Consider the following 25,772-nt stretch of genomic DNA (forward strand, 5'->3'; position numbering starts at 1 on the left):
TGGCGCAGGTGCAGCTGTCACCTGCCCCCTCCAGCTCCCACCCAGTCTCATGTCGGTCGGCAGTGCCACAGCACACTCCCTAACACCACGGAGGCCATCTTTGAGTCCCTCCCCCACTCATTCCCATGCTTGTATCCAAAGCCCAGCAAGTCAGCCGCCACTCAGCCCCTGCGGCCTCATCATCTCTGGTTGGCCAGCAGAGAGGGGCGCACCTGCCGGCGCAAGGCGGCATCTGCAAAGTTCCCAGGCCAGGGCTGGGGCTCACACTGTCCACAGGGGCAGCAGCTCCCGAGCACCCCTGGCTCGGCCTCCGAGGCTCTGGGCCCTGACATGCTTCTGGGCTGCCACAGTGGGTTTCCTCAGCCCATCTGCCACCCCCTGCAGCCTTGCCCAGGCCCCTCCCCTTGGCCTTCATCTGCAGAGAGCCCTCCCTCCCTGCCCTGGGCTCTGCCTTGGGGACGATGCGCTGGAAGTGGCGACCGTGGGTGGCAGGGACCATCTGCAGGAAGTCCCACCTGTGGCCCCGTGAGAATAAGCACTTTGCTTTCCTTTCCTTTCTCTTCTGCAGGCGGCTGCAGCCTTCAGATGCACACAGGACCCGCTGTCTCGCCCTGGCCATCGCGGATATCTTGTGGCGGGCTGGCGGCCGGGAGCGAGCCGTGGTTACCCTGTAAGTGGTTCCCAGCATGGCCTAACAGCCGCTCCACTTCTGCCACACAGCCACCAGCAAGCCAGCGGTGCACCTCGCTGTCCCGGGGTAGAAGGCCTGTGTCTGTGCGTCCTCCCAGGAGCCAGCCATGGGGGTCAGCCTGAGCCTGGGAGAGGGGCTCTGCTGCCACCCTCGTGGGCTCTGGTGCTCATTTTGGAGATTTCTCCTATCTGTTGTGCCTTCTGGGAGAACCCTGCAAGAAAACACTGAGCCCAGCAGCCAGTTCCCCTCTGTAGCCCCTCTTCTGGAGGTCCAGTTTGTACCAGTCTTCCCAGTGCACAAAGCGCGCTCCCATCTGCTCTGTCGCTTGGCTCCTGCTCCGTGGAGGAGGAGACTCGGAGAGGTGACAGCTGTGGCAGAGCCAAGGCCCTGGGCTCCTTGGCCCGGATGTGGGCCCTTTTCCTTGCCAGCCCTGTTCTTCCCTGCACAGTCCACACAGGTGCAAGCCAGCTCCCCAGCCCGACCCTGCACCGCCCAGTCCCACGCTAGGCTGAGCTGCAGTGATGGAGGCAACTTTGAGGGGCAAGGGCCCACTCTTGGGGGGACACGTCAGTTACATGGGGTAGGGCTTACATCTGATCGAGGTGGCGTTTGTTGGCTGTGTAACCTTGAGCAGGTGACCTGCTCTCTCTGTGCTCATCTGTTTGTTATCCTCAAAATGATTACTTCAGAGGGTGCTTGTGTCAACTCAGTGAGTCAGCACAGATCAATAATACATAGTAAGTGAGATATCACTTATCAGGTTAAGTTGTTTATTAATATAAATGGATGACAAATGATAATACTGTGAAGTGCATACAACCCTGGCACGTGCTCAGTGTCCTAAGTGTTACTCAGGTACCTTCACCCCAGCCATTGGTGCTACTCTTAGTGTTACTGGTGCCTTGGTGCCCACATTCCGATGAACTTAGTGACCCCAGTCCTCGGGCTCTGCATGGCCCACCTGTGTGCCAGTGGAGCAAGAACTCAGGAGCCCAGAGGGACGGAGACTGCTCCCAGGCCACATAGCAGCGAATGGCACAGAGCACCCCAAACCCACCCCCTGCTCTTTGTTCTGCTGTGTTGGGTTGGCTGTGTAAAGGGTGCTGGCATTGGCATTGAGGGGTCTCCAGGAGGACAGATGCTAGGCTCTCCCGTGTCGGTGGAGACAGGGTGAGCGGACACTGCCTGGTCCACAAACAATTTTGTCGGTGGCATCTGGGAGTCAGACCTGCAGCTGCTGGGGCTGGGCTCGGTGCTTCCAAGCTCCCCCCACTGCTCTTTTCCCCATGCCTTTGTTATTGTTTTCCCTCTGCTGGTGAGGCCTCTGCATCCAGCCCATGGGTGAGTTCAAAGCACAGGGAAGCGAGAAGCCCTTGGCTCCTGTCCTCAGCGAATGACACATGTGGCTTGGCCCTGGCTGGAGGCACATCCTCTCTCCACGGGGAGGACTCACGCACCTTCTTTTCCTTTTTAGGGCTTCGGGAACTCAGCAGTTCAGTCCAACGGGGAAATACAAAGCAGATGGAGTCTTAGAAACAGTACGGCTTTCTGGAAAGCTATCACGCACCCTTTGGCTTTGTGTGGGGACTGTCTCCTTTCATATAAGTAAATCCTTCCTTCCCCAACCGGGGCTGGGCTGCCGCTCTCTGCAGCCCAGGCCACAGACCCTTGCCCCAGGGCTAGGGCGGGAGCAGAGGTGGGTGGCTTTGGGAATGGGCTCTGGAGCTGGCTTTGTGGCCCAAAGGCCTCTGGTTGCCCATGGCCTCGAGGGTAGAGAATTGGGTTCCTCCAGCAGTCTGAACGCGGTGCCGTTTGCCCGGGTGCCAGCCTCCTCTGCTTCCCTTTATGTTTCTTTAGCATCCTCTCTGGGTTCTTCTGGGAGATTGGGAGGTAGGGGGCTGGAAATGGGGAGGAAGCTGGAAAGGGGGACAGTGTGGATAGCGTAGGTCACAGCCGAGCCCAACCTGAGACAAAGTAACGGGAAAAGGAAGGACATTCATTTTTGTGCTTCTGAAACTATGGGCACGGTGGAGATTTCCAACACTTGGCCACCTCTTCACAGAGGATGTCTCTTAACTCATCTGTTTCCTTTACCCTCAGTTTGGGCACGTGTGCCCTGGGATCCTAAGATCCAGGGGTCTCACTTGGTTGAGTATGGGCCCTACACATGTTTTTCCAAAGGAGACTTGTGCCTGCTGCTTCCCATTAAACTCAGGGTGTGACTTGCTGGGCTTGGATCCAGCCTAGCTGTTGTGAGTGCGATGTGGCACCTGCTGCGTTCACGCCAGCCCCTGCCTCTCATCAGGTGTCAGGGCCCCCCTGTTGGGGCCAGGGTGGGCCAGCCTCGGAGCCTGCAGCCATGTGCAGACATGCGGGAGAATCCTGCCCTCTGACAGCGATGGTCCCAGTGGGGTCTGGGAGTGACCGAGGCCAGGACTGTGGGAGCTCAGTCAGGCCGGGGCACCGTCCACGGGCGCGTGGGCAGCTCACCGTGTGTGTCTTTTCCAGCTCACGCTGCACAGTTTGACCTGCTATGAGGAGCTGCTGCTGTTCGTGCAGCAGAGTGTCCGTCAGGTATGCACAGGGGTTTACTTTGTACCACGGGCATCGTCCTGCCTTCTGTTTCATTGTGCAAAGGATGCTGGTGACCTGGAGTCTCGCTCTCCCTGCTCCCATCCTGGGGGTGGGCAATGCCAGCCCCTGGGTGGTGGCAGAGGACAACTGGGCGGCTTAGGCTGCGGCAGAGTGGTCAGAGCGGTCAGGTCCAGGGAGCTACTGCCGCTGGGGCTGCAGAAAGCAGGGGTGGGGTGGGGTGGAGTCAGAGGGAAGGGGAAGCAGCTCTGAGGCTGCCCCAAGAGCTTTCTGTGTGTCAGTGGAGGGCGCCTCTGGACACGGTGAACTCCCTGTCAGTGGAATGTGGCTGAGGAGCTGCTGGGCAGATGAAGAGGAAGGGGCTTGTGGGAGGGGTTGAGTGAGGGCTGAGCAGTGCTCATAGAGCCCTTGCTTGGAGCTCCTGGGGGCACCGAGGAGGCAGGGCTGGTCTTGCAGCTTGCAGGCCGCCGCAGGAGAGCCCAGCTCCCACAGGCAGGCGGGCCGGCTCGTCCTGGGGCTCCGGGTCTTCCGAGGAGGACTGTGGCAGGGCTGCCTTTGTGGACGGGGGACTGCACATTCCAGTGGCAAGGACATGGCCTCCGGAGCCAGGCAGCCTGGCGTTGACTCTAGGTTGGTGTAAATCAGGGTTTTGTTTGTTTTGTTTTTTAAAGATTTATTTATTTGAAAGGCAGAGAGAGAGAGAGAGAGAGAGAGAGAGAGAGAGAAAATCTCCCATCTACTGCTTCACTCCCCAAATGGCCACAAGGGGGCTGGACCTGGGCCAGGCTGAAACCAGGAGCCTGGAACTTCATCTGGGTCTCCCGTGCAGGTGTCAGGAGCCCAAGTACTTGGCCATTTTCCATTGCCTTCCCAGGCACATCAGCAGGGAGCTGGATTGGGAGCTGAGCTGCTGGGGGCGTGAACTGGTGCTTTGACATGGGGTGCTGGCGTCTCAGGCTTCAGCTTAAGGGCTACCCGAGAGTACCTGCCCACGTAGCCCAGGGTGAGACAGTGACCAGGCAAGGGGCTCAGAGGGCATGAGTGCCCTGCCTTTTGGACAGGTCCCCTTCCTTTGCCCAGCCGGCTCCATGGCTCCCTATCGGCCCTCCTCCCTCTGGGAGGCATTCGGCCCCCACAGTTTAACCCGTATTTTTGCTGGAAGCAGTTGCGCTGCCTCAGCACTCGTCTCACCAAATTCATTTTTCATGGCCTGGTCCTAGGAGGAGTTCCTCGTGCCAGGCCTGGAAATGCACACCGGGCCGCTGCCACCCAAAATAAATAGGCTGCTCACTGGGTTTTCCTGACCACCCCCCACCTCGGGCTGTGTCTGGCAGGCCCCAGGGCCCCCCCAGGGCCGCAGGGTGGGGCTGGAAGAATGGCCCCTTCTTGCCGTGGCCCCGGGCTCCCAGTGGTTTGTCCCGCCCCGCCGCCTGCTGGGGCTGGCTTTCCACTCAGGCACGTTGCCCCATGGCCTCCCGTGGCTTGGCAGCTGGAAGTCAATGAGATAATTTTCATACATGTTTTTCAAAGCAAAATGGAATATTGGTGCCATTCAGTTTTGTTCCAGCAGGGACGAGAAGGGCCAAGCGGGGGGTTCATTTCGGCCCCCTGCAGAGGGCTCAGGGCAGGGTCTCCCTGCAGAGGTCCTGCAGGCTGCAGCAGAGCCTGGCACGAGTTGTAATCCCAGGGCCCAACTTCATGAAGGCGGGTGGGCTTAGAGTGGGCACCCATGTCCCCTGCCTCACTGGTCAGGGGGGGTCACAGAGCAGGAAGTGCCGGGGCTTTCCCGGGACAATGTGGAAGTGCATGGTGGAAGTGCTGGCCATTCCAGAAGGGGAAGCTGAGATGAGAACGTCACGGCGTCCCTGGGGCCGCGGGCAGGGGCTGGCGGGGCAGCTGCGTCCCTCCGCCCGTGTGCCCGTGTGTACGGCGGCCGCATCCCTCCGCCCGTGTGTCCGTGTGTGCGGCAGCTGTATCCCTCTGCCCGAGTGCGGGCCAGCCGCGTCCCTCCTTGTAGTGATCTGAGCCCTTCCGTGGACCTCACTCCAAAGTAGGAAAGCGGTCTTCGTTAGCCTCAGGTTTCCAATGGGGGAAACGTGACGATGGAAGTGAAGGGGCTGGCCTGAGATCCCAGAGCTAGGATGAGGTCAATTTAAGGTTGTTGATTTGTTCATTCCCTTTCCATTTCCAAAAAACAAAAACAAACAAACAAACAATATATATACACACACACACACACACTATATATATATATATATATGTCTATATATCTTGTCCCAGAACTTTTGTATATGCTTTTCCTATGCCTAGAACAGCATTCTCTTATTTTTGTTAAAAGGTTTTTATTTATTTGGAGGCAGAGAAGGAGAGAGAGTGAGCATGAGCATGAGCTCCCATCTATTGGCTTGGTTCCCAAATGCCAACAAAGACAGGGCCTGGGTCAGGGCTGAAGCTGGAAGCTGGGGGCGCTCCATCCAGGTTCCCCCAGCTGGGTGACAGAATGCCAGCTCCCTAGCCATCACCGCTGACCCCCAGGGTCTGCATCAGCAGGAACCTGGGGTCAGCAGCCAGAGCTCAGTATCAGATGTGGCCTAGGTGTGTGTTAACCACTAGGCTAAGTGCCTGCCCCAGTCATTGTCTTTCTAATGACTGAGTGACCAACAAATTGAATTTCTGAGTGAGAATAAAGACTTAGTTTGAGGAAAAGATCATTTTATCAGACTCTTGGATGACAACAATAGAATACCATGTTTGGCTCTGATTCCTGGCAGCCAAAACAAAAATGGAAATATGATGAATTAAATAACTCTCATTGACTGTTACAAGTGAGACAGGATTCTTTTCTAGTTTTAAGTCCAAAAAGAAGTTGATGACACATAGAAACTCTGATTATTATACCAGGCGGCATCTCCAGCCACAGTTCATGATCCCGAGAGGGGTGAGCGAAGCCAGTCTCACTGACTTGCAGCTGAGGGCTGGTGATTCTCCAGGGAGCAGAAGTGCCATGGCCCATCCCGGGGACCACGGCCTGCTGGGCTTCCTGGGCAGGCGGGCAGTACAGAACCAGCACGATGCTAACAGCTAACAGGTGCCAGAGCCTGACCCAAGTGCTTGCAAGAGTTAACACACTTACTCCTGCCCACAGCTTGATAATGGTAGATGTTACAATTATTATTCCTGTTTAATGGATGAGAAGACTGAAGACAGAGAAGTTAAGAAATGTCCCCATGATCATATAGGCAGATGGGACCAAGCCAGGCTCCAGGACATGTGATGTCCTGGGACCAAACTGGGGTGGCAGGGCCTCAAGTACCTAGGCCATCATCATTACTGCTTTCCCAAGCACAGTAGCAGGGAGCTGGATTGGGAGCTGAGCTGCCAGTACTCGAATTGCTGCTTTGATATGGGATCTATAAGGAATAAGATACCAACATTTTACAAATATCGTATTTTAAAAAAAGGCATGCACTTGCACAGCCCACCCACTCCCCTCTCCTTGACCCCCACCATGCCAAACCTGCTCTCCACTGCTCTCCCTACACTGAGTTCTTCACAGTAAGGGGTCTGGACTTAGACAGTGTCCCTGGAATTCTGCTGAGCTACCTACGAGCTGTGTGAGCTTGGGCACGTCGCTCAGGTTATGAGCCTCGGTTCCTTACACGGTAGAGGGCAGTAATGACTACTTGTCCCCCAGTCTATTGCGGTTGTGATGAGACAGTGCCTGCATGCCACTTCCACTGTCATGGCTGGTGGCTGTGACCGCTGCTGTCCCCTGTGCTCCCAGGACTCTACATTTGTGGGTGTGTGCTCTGTGGCAGCCCCTGTGTCACCTGCACTCTGCCCCCATGTCACTCAAGGAGGTGCCCCCTCATCCTGCAGAGGGGCTGGCTGGTAACAGCTGCACAGATCTTCCCTGCAGGCCCCTGAAACCTCCAGGACAGGGCGCCAGAGCTGAGGAGGGGGTGCAGACTGGATGGGTGCTCACTCCCCTCTCTCCCTCCCAGTTCGAGGCAGGCCCCTATGGATGCATCCTGCTCACCCTCTCTGCCATCTTGTCCAGGACCACCGAACTGTGAGTATCTTCCCCCCAACCTGCGGGTATGTGTGTGTGTGGCAAGTGTTCACTACCCTGTAGCCCTGGGTAGTGCTCGGTGAACGTGGTCCAAGTGGAGGAGGGGAAAGTGGGCAGAGAGCCAGTTGCATTCTGCACACATACCTGTCCAGGGCTGCTGCCCCGTGGCCTCCCCATATGTGCTGGGGACAGCCCAAGGAGTTTTCAGGGACTGTGGGGTGGGGTGTGCACACCTGGCACACATGCAAGGGCTGGGTGATGTCGAGAGCTCAAGGCGGGCTGGGCTCGCTGTCGGTCAAGGCAGTCCTGCAACCACGACCAAGGCTGGCATCCAGGGCCAGCCTCTGAGGGGGTTGAGTGGGCAGGTGCCCAGGCAGCTTTGGTGGCAGGAGAGGTGGGCCAGCTGCTTGTCCTAAATCTCCCTGCTTGGCTCCTGCTTGGCTCTGCTGCCAGGGTCCCTGACTCCAGCTCTGAGCAGCGTGACCACACGTGGCGCCAGGCTGCCCCGGGGCGGGAATGCCTCAGGGCCCCTCGTTCCCCAGCTTGTACTTGTCACCTGTGCCTTGTGTCACTAGGAGGGTGAATAAGCAGATGAGTAAGTGCAGTCCACTGCCCCCATTCACTTCCACCCCTGACAGCATGGAGACCTGCGGGGTCACTCTTACTTTAGGGGTGGGGAAGATTGGGGAGCAGTTCCCAGCAGTGGGAAGTGGAAGGCAGAATGAATAGCCTCGTGGTGCCCAGCCTGGGGAGGCCCTGGCAGTAGAAGCCATTGGCTGGCCTGCCCCGGCTGCTCCTGGCAGACCCTGTCCCTGTCCCTGAGCCTCTGCTGCAGGGGGGAGTGGCGTGGGGCTCCGTGGCCTCGTGCACCGGCCTGCCTGCTGCGTGCTGCTACTGACCTCATTAAGTGCAGTGTGTGCACAGCACTTTCCAGTGGCATTTTTCTGCTAATCCTGCCATAATGATATGCTTCATTCCTGGTGTGGGCTCACGTGCACGGTGACTGGACACCGCCCCCTTCTCCCCAGGCCTGGGTTTGCTAATCCCTGGCAGGGGCAGTGGGGTGGGGATCCCCAGCTCTCATGAGGGGGAAGCTGGTGATGCTGACCTCCGCTTCCCCTTGTGTGCAGGGCCCTCTGCCTCAAGGGTCCGGGCATGCAGCTGGGAGTGGGCACTGCTTGGCGTAGTGTTCTTGTGTGTGGCCTCCCCTCTGGAAGGGGCTGCAGGCCTGCCTCCAGGATGCTCTTCATGAGGTACAGAGCTGGAAGACTAGGGCCGCTCTGTCTGCTCCCTGCCACACCCAAGCTGGCAGGCGTCGGTCCCTGCCCAGGCCCTGCCACCTGGGGTGTCATCCATGTGGGGAAGGCTGCCTGATGGACCTGCACAGTCTCGTGTTGATGGCCCTGCCAGTGTGTACACAGAAACCCACAGACATAGGCACATACTGATCCATGCAGACACATGCATGGATGCCCACAGATGTAGACACACACGGAGACACACACATGGATGCCCACAGATGTAGACACACACGGAGACACACACATGGATGCCCACAGATGGAGACACACATGGAGACACACACATGGATGCCCACAGACGTAGACACACACGGAGACACACACATGGATGCCCACAGATGTAGACACACACGGAGACACACACATGGATGCCCACAGATGGAGACACACATGGAGACACACACATGGATGCCCACAGACGTAGACACACATGGAGACACACACATGGATGCCCACAGATGGAGACACACATGGAGACACACATATGGATGCCCACAGATGGAGACACACATGGAGACACACACATGGATGCCCACAGACGTAGACACACATGGAGACACACACATGGATGCCCACAGATGGAGACACACATGGAGACACACATATGGATGCCCACAGATGGAGACACACATGGAGACACACACATGGATGCCCACAGACGTAGACACACATGGAGACACACACATGGATGCCCACAGACATAGGCACATATGGATCCACGTAGACACGCACATGGATACCCACAGACGTAGACACACATGGAGACACACGCATGGATACCCACAGACATAGGCACACACAGATCCATGCAAACACATGCATAGATGCCCACATAGACACACATGCAGACACACGCATAGATGCTCACAGATGTAGGCACACGTGGATCCACACAGACATGCATGGTGAGCCTCTTCCTTGCAGAGGAGCTGTAGAGACCCGGCTGAGATGAGGGGCCTGGCAGGGCAGGGTTGGCTCTGTGCTGCCTCAGGGGCCTTCTGCCCTGTCCTGAGCAGCAGTGCCCCGGCTGCCCGGGCGGGCTGGCCTCTCCTGACTTGGCCTGGCCTGGTATCTGGGCCCTGAAGGAGCCAGCTCAGGAGTGTGTACCACCAGGACACGTCCAGCTGCCCCACGTCAAGCCTGCAAGTCCACAAGAGGCATGGAATCTCCAGCAGCACAGCGAGGTGGGCACTGTTGGGATCACTCTGGCTTCAGAGATGAGTGTTGTGCTGCACAGCTGCACAGGAAATAAAACTGGTGGCCCCGGGCTGGCTCTTTGGGTTTGTCGGTCTCAGGGCTGCACCCATCTCCCCGAGCTGGGGGTCCTTCCTCTGTAAGGTGGGGGTGACAGCTCCCACCCTGCAGGCCACAGCCCTGCGTAGCTTGGCTCCTGGTGTGGATGAGGCCAGCACAGTGAGTGGTAGCTCCAGAACTGTCTTCGGCCATGCTCAGACGCCTCTGCACCCTTCCTGCCCTTGCCTGCCCTTGGTCTCGGGTTGGTGAGCACTGACGAGGCCAGGAGCTCTCAGTGGAGCCACCCTGCCCCTGCCCCACCTCCAGCCCGTGGTCAGGGGGCTTCCTGAGGAGGGAGGACAGGAATGACCCTGAGGACAGGAGCAGCCGGGACAGCTGGTACTGACCCACCAGCACCTCTGCACTGGCAAGGCTTGTGTGTAGACATGGGGGGTCCACACCCCCTCACGGGCCGGTCCCTTGCCCTGCAGGGGCAGTGGTCCTGGGACTGGTACACCCACCTCAAGGGCTGGCCACCGGCAGAGGCCACTATGTGATATTTGGACACAGCAGTGCAGATGCCACTCAGGGAAGCCTGACAGGGTGACCATGGCATGAGAGCATGTGCCTGTCAACCCCAGCACACCCTCAGGACCCTGGGGCTTGTCTCAGCTCGGCTGTCCCAGGGCCGGTGGCCGGTCCTGCCCATGCTTTTGGACCTTATTTGGAGAGGGTTGGGTTAGTGCTTTTAGGATTATTTTCTAGTGAAACAAAATCTGACTTTGTTCCCAAGTGACCCTCTCTCTAAAGCTCCACTGTGTAAAGCAGATGCTAGCACGGAAATGGGGAGGGGGAGATCCTGCGCCCCAGCCCCAGCCCTGGAGGGCCCTCTGCAGAAGCCCAGCTCTGCGAACACAGCTCCGAAACCTTGGCACCAGATGACTGCCCAGGGCCTTCCTGCTCCAGAGCCCAGGCTCTGCTTCGCCCCAGACTCCTTTGATCCCAGTTCAGGACAATCTGGGACTACTCTGGGCAGCTGGACACGCGCCCTGTTAGCCCAGGGAGATAAGGCAACCTCTGAGGTCAAGCAGATCCAGTGCTGTTGAGCTGGGGCAAGGCTGAGCCGGGGCTGGGAGACCTCTCCAGGCTGTGCGTGTGTCACGATACAGTGTTGTGGCGTGGATGGCAAGACGGGTGACTTGCAACTGGGTGTGAGGGGATGTGGGAGCTGGTGGTTGTGTCTGGCACCGTGCAGAGGATGACATGATTGTGTGTGTGTGTGTGTGTGTATGTGTGTGTGATTGTGAGGGACAAGGAGGCCATGGTGGGCCCGCCTTCCTGGCAACAGCTTTCAGACTCACGCCCGGGCCCTGGAGGGCTCCCTCCTGGGGCCCAGAGGCTGCCGTTGTATCAGAGTCCACACCTCCTGGCCCTTGGCCGTTCCTAACCCAGCTCAGAGCCAGGGAGGCGCGCCATGAGATACAAACCGAGCTGAGTGCAGGCTGACTGCTGCCTGGCCACTTCACCCTCAGAGGCCCCAAGAACAGTCTAGAAAAACAGGCCTTTGAGATCTGTTTACCCCAGGCTGTGTGCAAGGTTTTATTTTTTTCCACTGGGTTTCAAGCCATTTATTTTCTTTTCTAAGATCTTGAGTTGCTTACGGTAACTCTCATGCAGGATTTCACGCTCTCCTGGCTCTGCTACTTTGCAAGCTACACAGCCTGTGCTTTCTCCAGGGGGTCCTCACAAGCCCCAGGGAAGCTCAGGGCCCTGGATTGGGGCCAGCTCCACACAGCCCAAAGGCTTGCTCCCATGCCCCGAGGGGAGCACAGGCCTGGCTCAGGCAGGCGGGCTGGCCTCTCCTGACTTGGCCTGGCCTGGTGTCTGGGCCCTGAAGGAGCCAGCTCAGGAGTGTGTACCACCAGGACACCTCCAGCTGCCCCACGTCAAGCCTGCAAGTCCACAAGGCAGGGACTTGTCATCGGCTGGTGTCACTGTAGAACAGCACAAGCCAGGCACAGAGCATGCACAGCACAGTGACTGCTGTTTCCTGATCACAGTCAGAACAATGATGGCTATGCTTTGAGAAAACAGCCCTGAAGGCTGACCGTGAGTGTTGGTTGGATAGGCAAATGATGGAAGCTCTGTTCCTAGCCAGCATAAGCTACCAGTTGATTTGTAGCAAAATCGTGGGCTTCAGGAGTGGCTGGATCCAAGTTCTGTGTTTGGGACTTTGTGTTTCTCCTGTCTCTTCATTCTCTCCTCTGTCCCAGCTGTGTTCTCAGGTTGGCCCTCCTGCGTGGTGGGCTTCTCAGCCCGCCAGGTGCCAGGCCCCAGGCCCGCATTCCTGATGTTTTGTCATGGGCAGATGTGGGCTATGCCCATCACAGGGCATGTGAACTCTGGGGGTTCCCGGGGAAGCAGTCACAACACATAGAGGTCCACACCCTGGCCAGCAGAGGTGTGGGCTGAAGTTAGGAAGTAGAAGTGTGGAAGATATGAGAACAGGGGAACAGAGGTGGTTTTGGGGGGTGGGCTTGGGCACTTCTCTTAGAAACGGAGACAAGTGGTTACAAAGCTCTCTGCTCCAGCGTGTGCGGGACCCGCCCAGACACCCCCAGCGGGATGCTCATTGTCTTTCCCAGGACTCCACCTAAACTCCCAGAATAATGGGGGCCTGAGCAGAGCCTCACACACCCTGAACCGTGACTCTTGGCTGCTCTCTGAACCCAGACAGGGCTGTGCAGCAGGTAGCAAGGGCCCTGGACCAGCCTGTGCAGCTTTGCATGTAATAGGGGAGGAGGACAAGGTGATTAACCTTACGGGGGACTCCTCTGTGCTAGGCCAGTCTCAGCTGCGTGGGTGGGCTGCTCACCCACCTGCCTCTTCTCAGACCCTGCCACCCAGCTTCCGAAGCTGTTGGGCCTGGGCCTTCCTCCCTCGGAACACCTCTGCAGATGGGCAGGTCACGTACCACAGGGGGCCTGTTGGCTGTGCACCTGTAGGGCCTTGAGCAGTTCTGGGCATGGGTCAGAGGCGGGGGAGAGATGGATAGAACAGAACCTGGCTGCCTGTGGACAGGATGGGTGCAGGAAGAGCAGCTGGCGGGTGCCCTTGGGAAGGGGAGAACCCGGGAGAGGTGACCCTGAGCAGGGACATAAGGACAGGCAGGAAGGGCCTTGGCAGCAGCAAGTACAGACTGGTGAGGTTAGGGGACACCAACTGCATGAGGCCTTCTCAGAAGGGAACGTGGGGGGTGGTGAGGCAGAGGCAGCCAAGGGCTGCCTAGCCCCTTCCTCTCCCTGCCTGGACCCCAAGCCCTCCAGCTGTGCAGGCCCCACTATTTGAGGGTCCTTTTGTGGCCTGGTCTCATTGCAGTAACACTTTGAAGTGGTTACTATGGTAGATTGAGAAGTGGAAAGTGATTTACTAAAGGTCACCCAGAGCCGGCGGCGGGCAGGGCCTGACACCCGCTTGTGACTCATCACCCACGGCAGCTCGGCCTTCCTGGGAAACAGTCGATATTTGCTCTGTCCAAACCATTTTCAGATACAGCTACACGTCCACCGCCTGGAGGTCTCAATTTATTCTGGGCTCTTGGCCGTGATACGAATGGTTGAGGTTGCAGGAATCATGACCTTGCAGTCATTGTTTTCTTGTTTTTATTGTTGTTATCGTAGGAAAGAGGAAATGCCATGTGCTTTATATAGCTCTCCCTATTCAGTTCTCACAACAGTTTATAACAGAAGGAGACATCACCACACCCACACTGCAATTGGGTAAACTGAGGCCGGGGGGGTGGGGAATTACCGGAAAGTAGACATACTTGGATCTGAACCCAGGGCTGCCTGTGTGCTGGATGTCCCACAGCTGCCCTTTCCCTACTGGTGCTGTTTGAAAAGGCAACTTCCCTGCAGTGGCCGGAAGTGTGGTGAGGCTCTGGGAGGGCCTGGTGGGAGCTGCCCCGTGTAGTGCGGTTTCCCCAGGGCCCAGTGTCTTCATGGGCAGGTGGAGGTCACTGCCAGTGATGGGCCTGATGTTTTAGTATCAGAGTCATGGGCGGGGCACACTTGTCCATAGCCCAGGAGGAGCCAGAGGCACCCTCCCCTGTTCTGGTTTTATAAACGAGAGCGGAGACTGGGAGAGGGCTCTGCCTGCTGAGCTGGCTGCTGACCCCCTTGTGGACTGTGGCTTTGGGCGAATGGCTGTTACCATAGACTTGGGCTGTGTCTCCAGGCCACTTGAACATATTTTCCTCCTTATTCAGAAACATCTGTGCCAGATGGCAGATTCACATGGAGTAGCTTGTAGCTGAAGGGACGGGGGGCTCTGAGTGGGCTTCAGGATTCCAGGCCCTTCCTGGAGCTGGCTGGCCAGGCTGTCTGACAGTTCAGGCCTCTGTAGGTCCCATGTGCTGTGGGTGCTGGGGACCTGTTCCTGGCTAATTGTGACCGCACAACCACAAGAGTCTCCGCCTCATGGGGCCTCAGTGTCTCTTGGAGTAGAGCGGAGGTGGTGATCCTGCCCCCAAGGCCTTGGAGAGAAAGATAAGATGCATCTGAGGCTGTGCACATTCCAGGCTGGGCACTGTCTGCCTGCTCCGGGACGTGTGGCCAGGCACAGGTGCAGAGAAGTGCAGCCCTGGGCCCTGAAGCTGGGCTGGCGTTGTCGCTAGCTCTGGACCAGGCATCTTCCCATCTGTGAAACTCAGAGCCCTGCCGCCTCTCCCAGTGCTGATGTCCCCTTGGTCTGGTTCCTGGTGCCTTGCAGTGGCTTGGGGACGTCCTGATGGCACAGAGTCAGGAGAATCAGTCCCTGCTGGCGTCCTGGACAGAGCCCCTCTGTTCTCCTTTCTCTGTCACCTCCATGGCCAGGACATCTCCAAACCCGTGCTGCAGGCTTTGGGCCCTTTGCTTCCGGAATGCTGAGGAGGTCGGTGGCAGGACAAGGCGCCCGCAGGGTAGGCTCCTCCTGGACTCGAGGTGGCCGCCTTCTCACTGGGCGTGCGTATCCCTAGTGTCCCTGTGAGTGCCCTATTTCCTCTTCAGCTAAGAGCACCGATCCTCACCCTCATGCACTCGTTTGAACTTCGTTCCTAAACACCTCTGACTCCTGATACATGTTGGGAGGTGCTGGGGATTAGGACTTTAACACAGAATTTTGAGGGGACACAAACTAGCTGTTAACCCTTCTCGTCTTGTCCAAGACCCTCGTGTTACAGCTGGGGAGACTGAGGCACAGGGTGGGGGTGTGGGGTGGTCTGCGAGTGCACAGCAGAAGGGGATCAGGGTGGGGTCTGGATAGCCCTGAGTGCGTGTCCCTTCTCTGGCGGCTGCCAGTCCTGCTCGGGACTCCTAGCCCTTAGCCCTCCAGGGAATTCCCCTAGCGGGAAGCCTGGGCTTCAGAATCCGCCAGTGTTATAAATCTCCTAGGCTATAAGCCGCTCCTCGGCGTCTCCCAAACGCGCTGATGTGAAATACAGATGTTCCTCCCTTTTAAGATCCCAGCGCACGTCTGAATTTCCCATCGTGTTTGCACCTAAGGATGCAATTACCACTTCCCACCATTGTCCTCCCTTGCTTGTCCCTGTGCTCCCAGCTGACGTAGGCTCCCAGGCCCGCAGGGTGAGCACGCGGCCGTGAGTTTATGAAGAGCGGGCTGCCTGTCAGCGCCGTGGTGGCCTGGGGCCAGCGATGCTTATCGCGCCTCCCAGGGCTGCTTTGAGGTTATTTTCTTCTCGTCAGAAGATGCCTGTATTTGCCACGGACAACGTTTCCATCAATTCTTCTGCCTGAGCCAGCGCCAGCCGAGCGCCACGCTCCCCCGTGAGTCACCGCTGGCCCCACCCAGGCCCACGGGGCCGTCCACGGCCTGAGCCTTGAGACCCCCTCCCCAGGAGCCCCCTGCCCGCCTTGCCTCTGCCTGTCTGCAGCTCCCGCCGCGTAAGCCGCGTAACCCCAGCCCACCTCCTGCGGGCTGTAACCCTTCCCATCATTAAAAACCACAAGAAAGCCTTTTGCCCGCAGCTGTCAAGGAGCTTGAGTTTCAGCTTGTCTGGGAAGCATGCGGGGGCCAGGGTGTCTTAGGTTTGTGGCATGGTGGCCAATCTTGCTTTTAAAGCATAAACGGAGAGCAAGTCTCTCATTTCATCCGCTAAAAAGGAAAAATCACAGTCGTGATGGCTGAGCCTCCCCACCCCTGCTCACCGCTCAGTGCCCTCTTTGGGGTGTGGGGGAGGAAGTGAGCCAGGCCCTGGGCACAGTGGTGGGGGAGCCATGTGTTCCCCGCCGTGGGCAGCAGAGGAGAGGCTGGGCTGGGGAGCCAGGTGCTCTGGCCTCACATGGTCCCAGGCACCTGCTGTAAGATAGAGAGGTGACTGCTGCCTTGCCCGGGGTCCTGTCACAAGCTGCCAACTCCACCATCCTGCTGCCTTCCCCCAGGGGGATGTGCTTCATGGGAAGCAAAAGGGGCAGGCTCCTCATGGTGGACTTCCTAGAGTGCCGTCATGGGGAAGTGGGGCTTTGAGTCTCAGGAAGGGTCCTTGGCCTCCTGGTGCTCCTCCTCTCGCCCCTCCCAAGGGACAGGGCAGCTGCGGCCCAGGAGGCCTGCGTTCTGTGCCTAGCACTGCACAGCCCTGGGGATTGTTTTTTCCTGGTTTGAGAAAAAGGGGTTTTCACCTTTTAGGAATGCTGCCCACAGGACAGAGGCCAAAGGCTGCAGTGCCTGGCTGCCCCGGCTCTCTCTTAGTCCCCACTGCCGACAAGCTGAGCCCCCGGGACAAATTGAGCCTTTGCCTGAGCCTTGGTTTTTCTCACTGGGTTTAGGGAATAATACACGTGTGGTGCCATGTGCAAGAGATCTGCCCAGGTGATGGTGGTCATTGTCTTGAGAACTCAGGGAATATTAGAGTCCATTGCTCCCATTTAATAGGCTGGCAGACCGAGGTCCAGGGACGGAGGAGGATGTCCTGGTGCCCACCATGGGCAGCCACAGTTGGGGTGTGCTCCCAGCCCAGGAGCCCTTTTGCATCCACTTCACTCACCTCCTGGTGAGGCCGAGTGCAGGCTGCTGTCCCCAGCATTCAGTGAGCTCGACTCCAGAAAGCCTGGGCTTGAGCCCCAGCCCCTTCTGGATGACAGCTTCCTCTAAGCAGGGCACAGAACAGAGATTTGCTGAGGGTGCCACCAGACCTGGAACCCTCGGCCTCAGCCTGGATCGTGAGAGGCGTGTCTGGTTGCTTAGCCGGTTTGCCTGGGCAGCGCAGGCCAGGCAGAGCCACGCCAACCCCGCTTCTTATCTTTTCCAGCATCCGCCAGGACTTCGATGTCCCCACCAGCCACCTGATTGGAGCTCACGGATACTGCACGCAGGTCAGTAGTGCTGGGGGTGGGGGCTGCTTTCCTGTCCCTCCCTTCTCCCTTTGCCCCACGAGCACCCTCAGAGCAGCATGCCCATGCCCACCCGTGCTGTGCTTTCCCGTCGGAGAGACCTACGAAGAGAGCCGGGGCTGCCTTCATTTCTGGAGAGCTGGCTGTGCACTGTACTGCGTGCTCAGAGCTCAGGGATGCAGATGAGGTGGCAGGCAGCCTCGGGTGCTGCCTAGCCCAGAGCCTGGGACATAGGCCATGGTGTCCCAGAGACCCTGGGTGCCGTTGTGGCTGCTGACAGCTGTGGCACCATTGCGTCTTTATCAGGGACTCTTTACCACAGCCTTTCCCCCTATCTCTACCAGAGCACCCTCAGAGGGCCTGGAGGAGGGCAGGGGAGACCCAAGCCCATTGCTTCTTGTTGAGCCTCCCAGTCGCTTGGTTGCCACCAGGCATGGGACTGGAGCCTGTGTGGTGCTTAGGGGCCAGGGTGTGCAGCACAGACGGGCTGGGCAGAGCTGTAGTCTCCCAGGGGCAAATGAGGACCAATGATCGTGGCTTACTCTCATCCAGCCCTGGAGATCTGCCTGGGTCCTGGCAGGGGCAAGTTCAGGGCCTCTGGTCTACCCAGGGTACCTATAAAGGGACAGTGGGGTTGGCTGCAGCCACCTTCTGTAAGAAGTCCCTGGAGGAAGGGCGGGGGGCTGCTGTACTTCTGACCGCTCGGGGCTCCCTGCCCGCATGCTCGGCGTTGGTTTGCTCTCGTGGTGTCTGCCCTTGTGGAGGGCAGAGTAGTGCTGGCCGGGGGTCAGCAGCCAGGCTGGGTGCAGAGGCTGCTGGCCAGAATTGGGGCGGGGTCAGACCCTGCTCCTGGTTGCACTCTCAGAATGAGCTGGGGCCAGTTCTTCCCCTCCCCGTGCCTCAGTCGCTTCCTTTGTGGACGAGACCTTCGGACGAGAGCAGGCTGCTTGAACTTTGCTGTGCATAGGAACCCACGAGGGTCTCGATGAAGAGCAGACCCCGAGGCAGGGGCTCTGGGCTGTGGCCGAGAGGCTTCCGGGCAGGGCCATGTGCTGGTCCATGGACCACACTTGCAGCAGCCAAGGACTCTGTGACCACCAAGCTTTGCCCCTGTGTGTTTTTGAGTCTGGGGGCAGGGAGAGGCCTGCTGCCCCTCCTCCCGTATCTCGAGAAGGCTTCCTGCTGTGAGGAGGGCTTGGGGCACAGCTCAGATTGGAGAACGGGGCCCTTCCGCCCCGGAGAACCGCAGAGGAAAGGCCCGCCGCCCGTAAGGCTGTCGGCGCGGCCGCGGCCTGCTGGAGCCCAGAGCAGACATTTCCTCCCAGTCCTCACCTCGCTTCCTCTGCGGGGACGCAGCCAGGCCTCCCCCCACAGGGGCCCCTCTGTGGCCTGCAGGGGGGCATCCTCACTGCCACTGGGCCAGGGGTGTCGGTGTGGATGGAGACCTTTATTAGCTCCGGATGCTGTTCCCACAATCCAGGGGAAAAGTCCGCTGTAAACTCTGCCCTCCAGAGAAGGTGCTGGGGACAGGGCTGTCGCCGCAGTGCCCGCATGCGTGCCTGAAGCAAGAGATACCTCTACTTGCCCCCCCCCCCCCCGCCCCCGCCCCACCGCGGCGCCAGCCTTGCAGAAGTGGCTGATACACCGCGCCCTGGCTGCTCGCCTCCTGGAGCTGGGCGGGCTTCGGGCCTTCCTCACGGGGCAGTGGGCTCTCAAGGTCACCAGCCTGTATCTGATCTCTGTCCGGGCACAGGGGGAGAGCCAGGCAGAGCCAGAAGATGTGGGTGCAAGTTCAGCTGCTGAGTTCTTTGTGATCTTGGGGCAAATCCCTTCTAGTCGTGACGCTCCATTTCTCCGTTCCTAACAGGAGGTGGGGCCCTGGGTCCCCTGCATCAGGCAGACCCACACCACCAGCCACCAAGGTCCACGCTGATGCAGGGGTGCACACGGTGCCACCTCTGGGGTCGGGGGTCACATGCTTGTTGGTTCATGGGGCCAGTGAGTAACAAAGGCCACAGCAGGACACAAGTAGGGGCAGAGCTAGACTGGGGCCTTCGGCCTCCACCACTGCCCCCTGAAGTATTTTGCTCTGCTCACCCTTTTCCCTTCAGAGTCCCCGCCCCTGGGGAGACGTGGACAAGGCCTGGAGCCGGTGCCGCGCCATGGCCGGTTTCCTGGCGGCGGGGAGGGGGCCCGCCGGGCAGTGGTTACCGCTGCTGGAAGCTGGGTGAAGGGCGCACAGGAACTCGGCACTATTTTGTACAACTTCTATTGAGTCTAAAGTTGTTCCAAAACACAAATGGTTACTAAAATACCGCTGTCTTTTGGGACCCACCCAATGTCACCTCCCCACCCAGCTGCCCTCAGTGGCGCCTGTGGCCCTGGGAGCTCCCTGCACCTGTTTCCACAGCCCCGGCTCGTCCCACATCTTGTGTCAGCCATGCAGGGGCATCCCAGCCCCCCAGGCTGGGTGCAGGTGCCCCAGGCCAGGAGGCCCCAGCGGCCCAGGGCTTGGGACGGGGCCTCCATGCGTGTGGCGCTCAGTGAGTACGTGTGCGGTCAAAAAGGATGTGTTCCTGGAGTGCTTTGATGAGAACAGTTGGCCACTTTCCCTTGGGGCTGGTAGGGAAACTGACTCAGGACCTCAGGTTTCCTGCCTCCCTCCTGGCTTTCTCTCCTTCACACTCTCGCCTGCACCACCCCCCAGCCTCTTAGTGGCTGCTGCAGGGACTTGATGCGCCCCTCCCCCTTGTCTCTTGGACAGGAGCTTGTCAATCTGCTGCTGACCGGGAAGGCCGTGTCCAATGTCTTCAACGACGTGGTGGAGCTGGATTCTGGGCAGGGCAGCACCACGCTCCTGCGTGGCATCGCCGAACGCAGCGACATCGGCTTCCTGTCCCTCTTTGAGCACTACAACGTGTGCCAGGTACCACGGCACCTGGGCCTCCTGGCGGGGAGGAAAACTGCACTCCAGGTCTCAGAGCCTCCAGCCTGGACCACAGAGGGCCTGGGAAGAAGCAGAGCTTCCTCACCCTAGGTTCTGAGAGGACGCAAGGGGCTCCTGGTGGGATTGTGGGTCGCAGTGGCCGAGTTAGGGTGTGTGTGTGTGTAAGTGTGTCTGTGAGTGTGCACTTGAGTGTGAGACTATAGAATATGTGAGTGTGTTTGTGTGCACTGAGTGAAGGTGAGTGTGGGAGTATATGAACCTGTGTGTGTGTGTGAATGTGTCTAAGTGTGTGTGAATATTTAAGTGTATGTGAGTGTATATGTATATGAATGCATATGAGTAAATGTGTGGAGGAGTGTACAAGTGAATGTGTGAGTGTATGTATATGTGTGAGGGTGTGTATGTGTGAGAGTGTGTGATAAGGAATGTGAGTATGTGTGTGAGTACACATGAGTGAATGTGTGTGGGAGTGTATGAGTGAACATGTGTGAGTGTGTGTATGTGAGGGTGTGTGTGAGAGTGTATGAGTGTGAGTGCATGTGTGTGAGTGCACATGAGTGAATGTGTAGGAGTGTATGAGTGAATGTGTATGAGTGTGTATATGTGAGGGTGTATATGTGTGAGTGTGTGTGAATATGAGTGTGAGTGTATATGTGTGAGTGCACATGAGTGAATGTGTAGGAGTGTATGAGTGAACGTGTGTGAGTGTGTGTATGTGAGGGTGTATATGTGTGAGTGTATGAGTGTGAGTGCACACCAGTGACTGTGTGTAGGAGTGTTGAGTGAACGCCTGGTGGCAGGGATCCAGTGCTTGGGCCATCGTGTGCTCCCTCCCGGGGTGTGCATTAGCAGGAAGCTGGATTTGGAAGGGGAAGTGAGACTGGAACCCAGGGGCTCCACTAAGGAACACAGGCCTCTCAAGCAGAGCTTGAACTGTTGTGCCACACGTCCACCCCGTCTTCTTCTCTTGTAAGGACCTCAGTCCTGTCAGAGTAGGCCCCCACTCCAGCAAACCCCATCCTGACTGACGTCATCTGCAGTAGCATGTGTTCACCGAAGGCCATACTGTGAGATACTGGGGCTCAGGTTTCAGCCCGTCTTTGGGGGAGACACAGTTCTCACGTGGTCTGTTTGCTGCAGAGTGGTCCCTCTGCCTCTCTCACTGCAGCCAGGGTCTGAGACAGGGCTGGGTCTCTGGTGAAGCTGGGCAGGCAGTGGGCAGCTGACCATCCGGGGACTGGGCAGGGGCTGAGAGGGCCTGGACAGGGCTGCCCTGGACCTGCCCTCTAGTCCCAGTTGCCCCAGAACCTTCTCTGAGCCTTGCTTTCTCGGTCTCCAGGGAGTCCTTGTTCTGTGGTTGATTATGGGGAAAGGGTTGTCCGAGGGGTGGCAGCAGCCGTCTGTACGGGTCTGATCCTGCAAAGATTCTTGGGTAGGCCTCATTCATCGTGCGTCTCACGATCAGGACATGGAGACCGATCTGACATCGACACTTGGCCAGGGCAGGGCTGAGGGTTGGCAGAGTGGGAGCAGACAGGGGTTTTAAGCCCTTTCTGTGTGACCACGTGCTTGGGTGTGCCGTCCCTTGCTGCTGGGCCTCACCCCCAGGCCCCTCTCTGGGCATACCCCGAGTGCACAGAAGGCAGACTTGGATTCCAAAGACTGGGCGGGGGGTGCTGCGCTGGTGTGTGGCGGGCGCCCAGGAATGTGGCCTCATGGCTAGGGAGGGGCTCCAGGGCTGGCAAGCGTCACAGCCTGGGTGGGCTCTGCAAGCCTGCAGCCTGAAAATCTGCTGCTGGGTGAAGGGACCCCCTAGGTGTCCCAGGAGCCCTGCTTTCTTTCCATGTCCTGGGGTCTGTGGAAGCTGACTGATGGCAGCTCAGTCCCCCTCCATGCTTCCCATAGAATGCACAACTGCTGAGGACTTCCAGGCCCCTCCCCCACCCCACCTCTGCCCTTCCTCCAGGCCTCCTGGGTCCACACCAGCCCCTTGTGGTGCTGTGCTTGGCTGACTGGGAGTCAGGTCCCCCACAGGCTAGAGGTGCTTCCCTCTGCCTGGTAGCTGCAAGCTCACTGAAGCCAGAGCCCGGCCCCCTCTCCTGCTCCTGCTCCTGCTCTTCCTCCCAGGGCCTCACGGAGGCTCCAGCTCTGTTGCAGGCTCAGGCAGAGCCTGCTGGTCCAGACCCTTTGTTTAACACTGCTGGCTGCTCCTCATGTCACCAGGTCCCTCAGATTCTATCTGACCAGCCTCACTGCATGTAGAAGAGCCCAGGTTCAATGCCCAGGCCCAGACTTGGACTCGGAGCTGGGATCCCTGTTCTGGCCTGGCCTGTGCCCCTGCACTGGGCAGCACAGACACGGCTATGTGGAAGCCCTGGCACTTGGAGCAGCCTGGGCTGTGGCACCCATAGCTGTGCCCCCTGCTCTGGGTAACCAGGCCGCTGTCCCAGCGTGACTGCGTCCTACGGGATAGCCATAGGCCGGCCGTGACCCCACCAGGCTCAGGGCCGGCTAGTCCTGCCCTTCTAACGTCACCGCACTGCAGAGCTGGCCCAGGCAAGGCTCACCAGTGAGGACTGCCTTCATGACAGGCTGGTGATGGGGGCTGACACGCTGCGGGGGTGGGAGGGGGAGTTGGCCTTGGTGCTGCCGCCCTGACCAGAGGCACTGTCCTTCTTGTCTTTGTGGGGGGACCTCAGGAACGTTGAGCTTGGTAGAGAAGGCTTTCCTGCCCATCCTCCCTACACAGAAAGCCACACCCCCTGCCCGGTTGCTCCAGCCAGGGGTGCACCCGCCCCAGCAGGACGCCACGTGCTCTGTCTCCAGGTCGTCTCTCACTTTGATCGTGGTCCAAGCCGCTAGCGTTGCTGGCCTGGACACCTGTGGCAGCCCAGCTGACTTCAACTCCTGTACCCTCCCTTCTAATCCTGTCCCTTCCTAGAAGCCAGCTTGACCTTATTATTTTTTTTTTTTTTACAGTTTTATTTGTTCATTATTTATTCATCCCCAAATGCATGCCTGCAATAGCCAGGTTTGGGCCTGGCCAAAGCCAAGAGCTTGGAACTCCATTCAGGTCTTCTACAGGGGTTACCTCCCAAGTTTATTACCAGGAAGCTGGCTGAGAAGCAGAGGCAGGCCTGAAACTCAGGCACTCCCCAAATGGGATGCAACTCAACACTCTGCATCCAGCGTGAGAGCTGGTCATGTCTTTGTTTGGGTCAACACCCTTTGGTGCTTTTCCAATCCTCTGAGCCTGTGATGAGCAGAGTTCTTCCCTTAACATTGCTGTGTCGATGGCCTGACCCCCAGGCCCTCTGAACGTCTGTGTTTGGAGGTAGGGTCTTTACAGGAGTGGCTCAGTTAGGATGAGGTCACCGGGCTGGGCTCTAGCCTGCATGACTGGGGTCACTGCAAGAGAGATTAGGACACGGACTCCTGCCCAGGGAGGACGCTGTGGAGACCCAGGGAGAGGGCAGCGGCTACTAGCCGGGGAGAGAGGCCTCAAACGAAACAACTCTGCCAGCACCTTGGTCTCAGGCTTGCGGCCTCCAGACTGGGGAGGTCCATGCCTGTCGTCTGTCTTCTGAGCCCTGGGTCTGGGATGTTTGCTGTGGCAGCTGGAACAATGGCCACTCCTGGGCCTGCCTTCCTCTCTCACCTGACCCCCTCCCCGACGTGGTTCCTTAGACATCAGGCTGCGCCCACACTTGCCTCCACTTGGATTGCTGTCCACCTCCAGGCCTTTGTACCTGCCATGCCCCCCATGTGTCTAGCTTCACCTTCCTGTCAAGTCTGGTCTTTGGTGTGGCTTCCTAAATGGGAGTCTTTCCCTCCCCGCTGTGCTAGGTCCCCTCCCCACGGCCGAGTTCCTGGGCCTCCTCTTGACGCCTGGTTTTACTCTTGATCACACATCTGTTGCATTCTTGCAGTTGAGCATCTCTGAATGTGGGATGTGTCGCTGCAGCCAGTGGTGTGCCTGATGGCTTTTTTTTCCCCCAAGGGATAAAAAAACAGCAAGTCCTGCACTGCCTGAGGTGCAAGCGGTGCCGTGCACCTGCGTTTGTGTGGCTGTGTGATTCCTTGGTTGTCGTTAATCCTGTGAGGACCACAGTGTTGGCAGTGCTCTTGTGGCCTTCGTGGTGTGCACTGTGCCAGGGACAGAAGTCCAAATCATTTCGAAGGAGACCGCAGACTCTCACTGCCGGCAGTCAAACATCGATCCTTTTAAATCACTGCTTCTAACCCAGCAGCCCACAGTGGCCTGGGGTCGCTCCCGAGCTCCCCAGGAGATCAAGAACCACCACTAAGAAGTAACCATAGCAGGTGCACCCACAGGAGAGAGCCTGAGGCTGTGCGGGAGGAAGTGTGGGGCCCGCCCCTCCTCGGCGCCAAGCCTCTGGTCACCCTACTCCACAGGAAGCTAACCGCTTCTCTGGAAATGCCACCCACTTGGAAGGGGATCCGGAATGAGCCCTCACGTAGACTGTCATCCTTCATGTCCTGACGGTGGACTCTGGATGGGCAGCTGCTCTTCAGCCCTGCCGCTGCACCAGCGGTTCCCGGCTGGCTTCGGTGCACCTTTCCACCGTGGATGAGCACTGCAGCCGTTTTCCTGGCTCGCTGTCGTGGGCAATACCCTCGGCAGAGGAGCTGCTTTGGAGTAGGGGACGGAAGCCAAGTGTATGGTGGGGTTTGGCACGTCTGGCCACGTCCTTCAAGGCCTCTAATTCCCGTGTCCCTGCTCTCAGCGGGCCAGGGCACCTGTACAGTGAGAAAGCAGTAAGCATGTCACAAAGGCTGTGGCCCAGCTCTTTGGAGGAGGCAGCCCTCAGGCCATCCCATCCTGGAGCCCTGCTTTAGGACCTGAGCACAGCCCCTGCTTCCCAGACACCCCCAGCTGCCCGGCCCACCCTTCTGTGTCGGGCCCCAGAGAAAGTCAGCCCTTCTCTCCACTGGAAAAATAATTCCCATTCTTTCCTTAATCCACAGGCTGTGGCTGTAAATACCTGAGCAGGCAAACATCTCCCCAGGGCTGTGGGGATTAGGGGAGAGGCAGCCTGGCCCGGGGCACGTACATAGCTGAGCAAACAGAGACGCTGGCTCTGGGGGTCTGAGCGAGTGGGGGTGCAGGTGCTGGCCACTTGCTGAGGGCCCTGGTGCTCAGTCCATGGTACCTGCCTTCCCCGTGAAATTCCCCAGCTCTGGGCTTTTTGGGTTTCCCCTGTCCTGGTATGGCCCTGACCTCACCAGCTCCTGCTGCCCTTCCTGGATACGCGCGATGCCCTGAGCTGCTCTGGCCACTCATTCCCAGCCACTCCTCCCACTGCTGCCCGCTCCCTGGGCTCCGAGCACAGCTTCACTCACCTGGGCCTTCGTTCATTCTCCTTAGGTCCCACTCATGGTGCTGATGTATCGCCGGGCAGACCAGAGGCGGGCAGGGCTCTGGGGAGCAGGCCCCCGTGCCCCTGGCTGTGGCTGAGGGTGTGGTTGCCCAGTGGGAGGAAGCAACCTGGCTCCCTGGTTGGTTGAATACTTCCCACGGTGCTGA

The 25,772-nt window shown here is 58.5% G+C and overlaps 1 protein-coding gene across 18 annotated transcripts in view; it reads left to right on the forward strand.

Annotated features, from left to right (window-relative positions):
• The window catches only part of MINDY4 (MINDY lysine 48 deubiquitinase 4), a 129,032-nt gene that overhangs the window by 84,206 nt on the left and 19,054 nt on the right, over window positions 1–25,772 (forward strand). For 10 of the 18 annotated variants that reach the window (XR_011382979.1, XR_011382980.1, XR_007922137.2 and 7 more), the window contains 7 exons: window positions 569–670; window positions 2,166–2,229; window positions 3,200–3,265; window positions 7,288–7,355; window positions 15,634–15,714; window positions 17,196–17,259; window positions 20,042–20,203. Coding sequence is in view for 10 of the 18 variants with exons in the window: in XM_070059409.1 (XP_069915510.1) it covers window positions 569–670; window positions 2,166–2,229; window positions 3,200–3,265; window positions 7,288–7,355; window positions 15,634–15,714; window positions 17,196–17,259; window positions 20,042–20,203 (607 nt within the window). In the remaining 8 variants the exon portion in view is untranslated. Of the gene's footprint in view, window positions 1–568; window positions 671–2,165; window positions 2,230–3,199; window positions 3,266–7,287; window positions 7,356–14,763; window positions 14,850–15,633; window positions 15,715–17,195; window positions 17,260–20,041; window positions 20,204–25,772 lie in introns of all 18 variants that reach the window. The other 8 variants (XR_011382983.1, XR_011382982.1, XR_011382981.1 and 5 more) reach the window with 4 other exon arrangements.

The sequence above is a fragment of the Oryctolagus cuniculus genome, chromosome 16 (assembly GCF_964237555.1).
Source record: "Oryctolagus cuniculus chromosome 16, mOryCun1.1, whole genome shotgun sequence".
NCBI lineage: Eukaryota > Metazoa > Chordata > Mammalia > Lagomorpha > Leporidae > Oryctolagus > Oryctolagus cuniculus.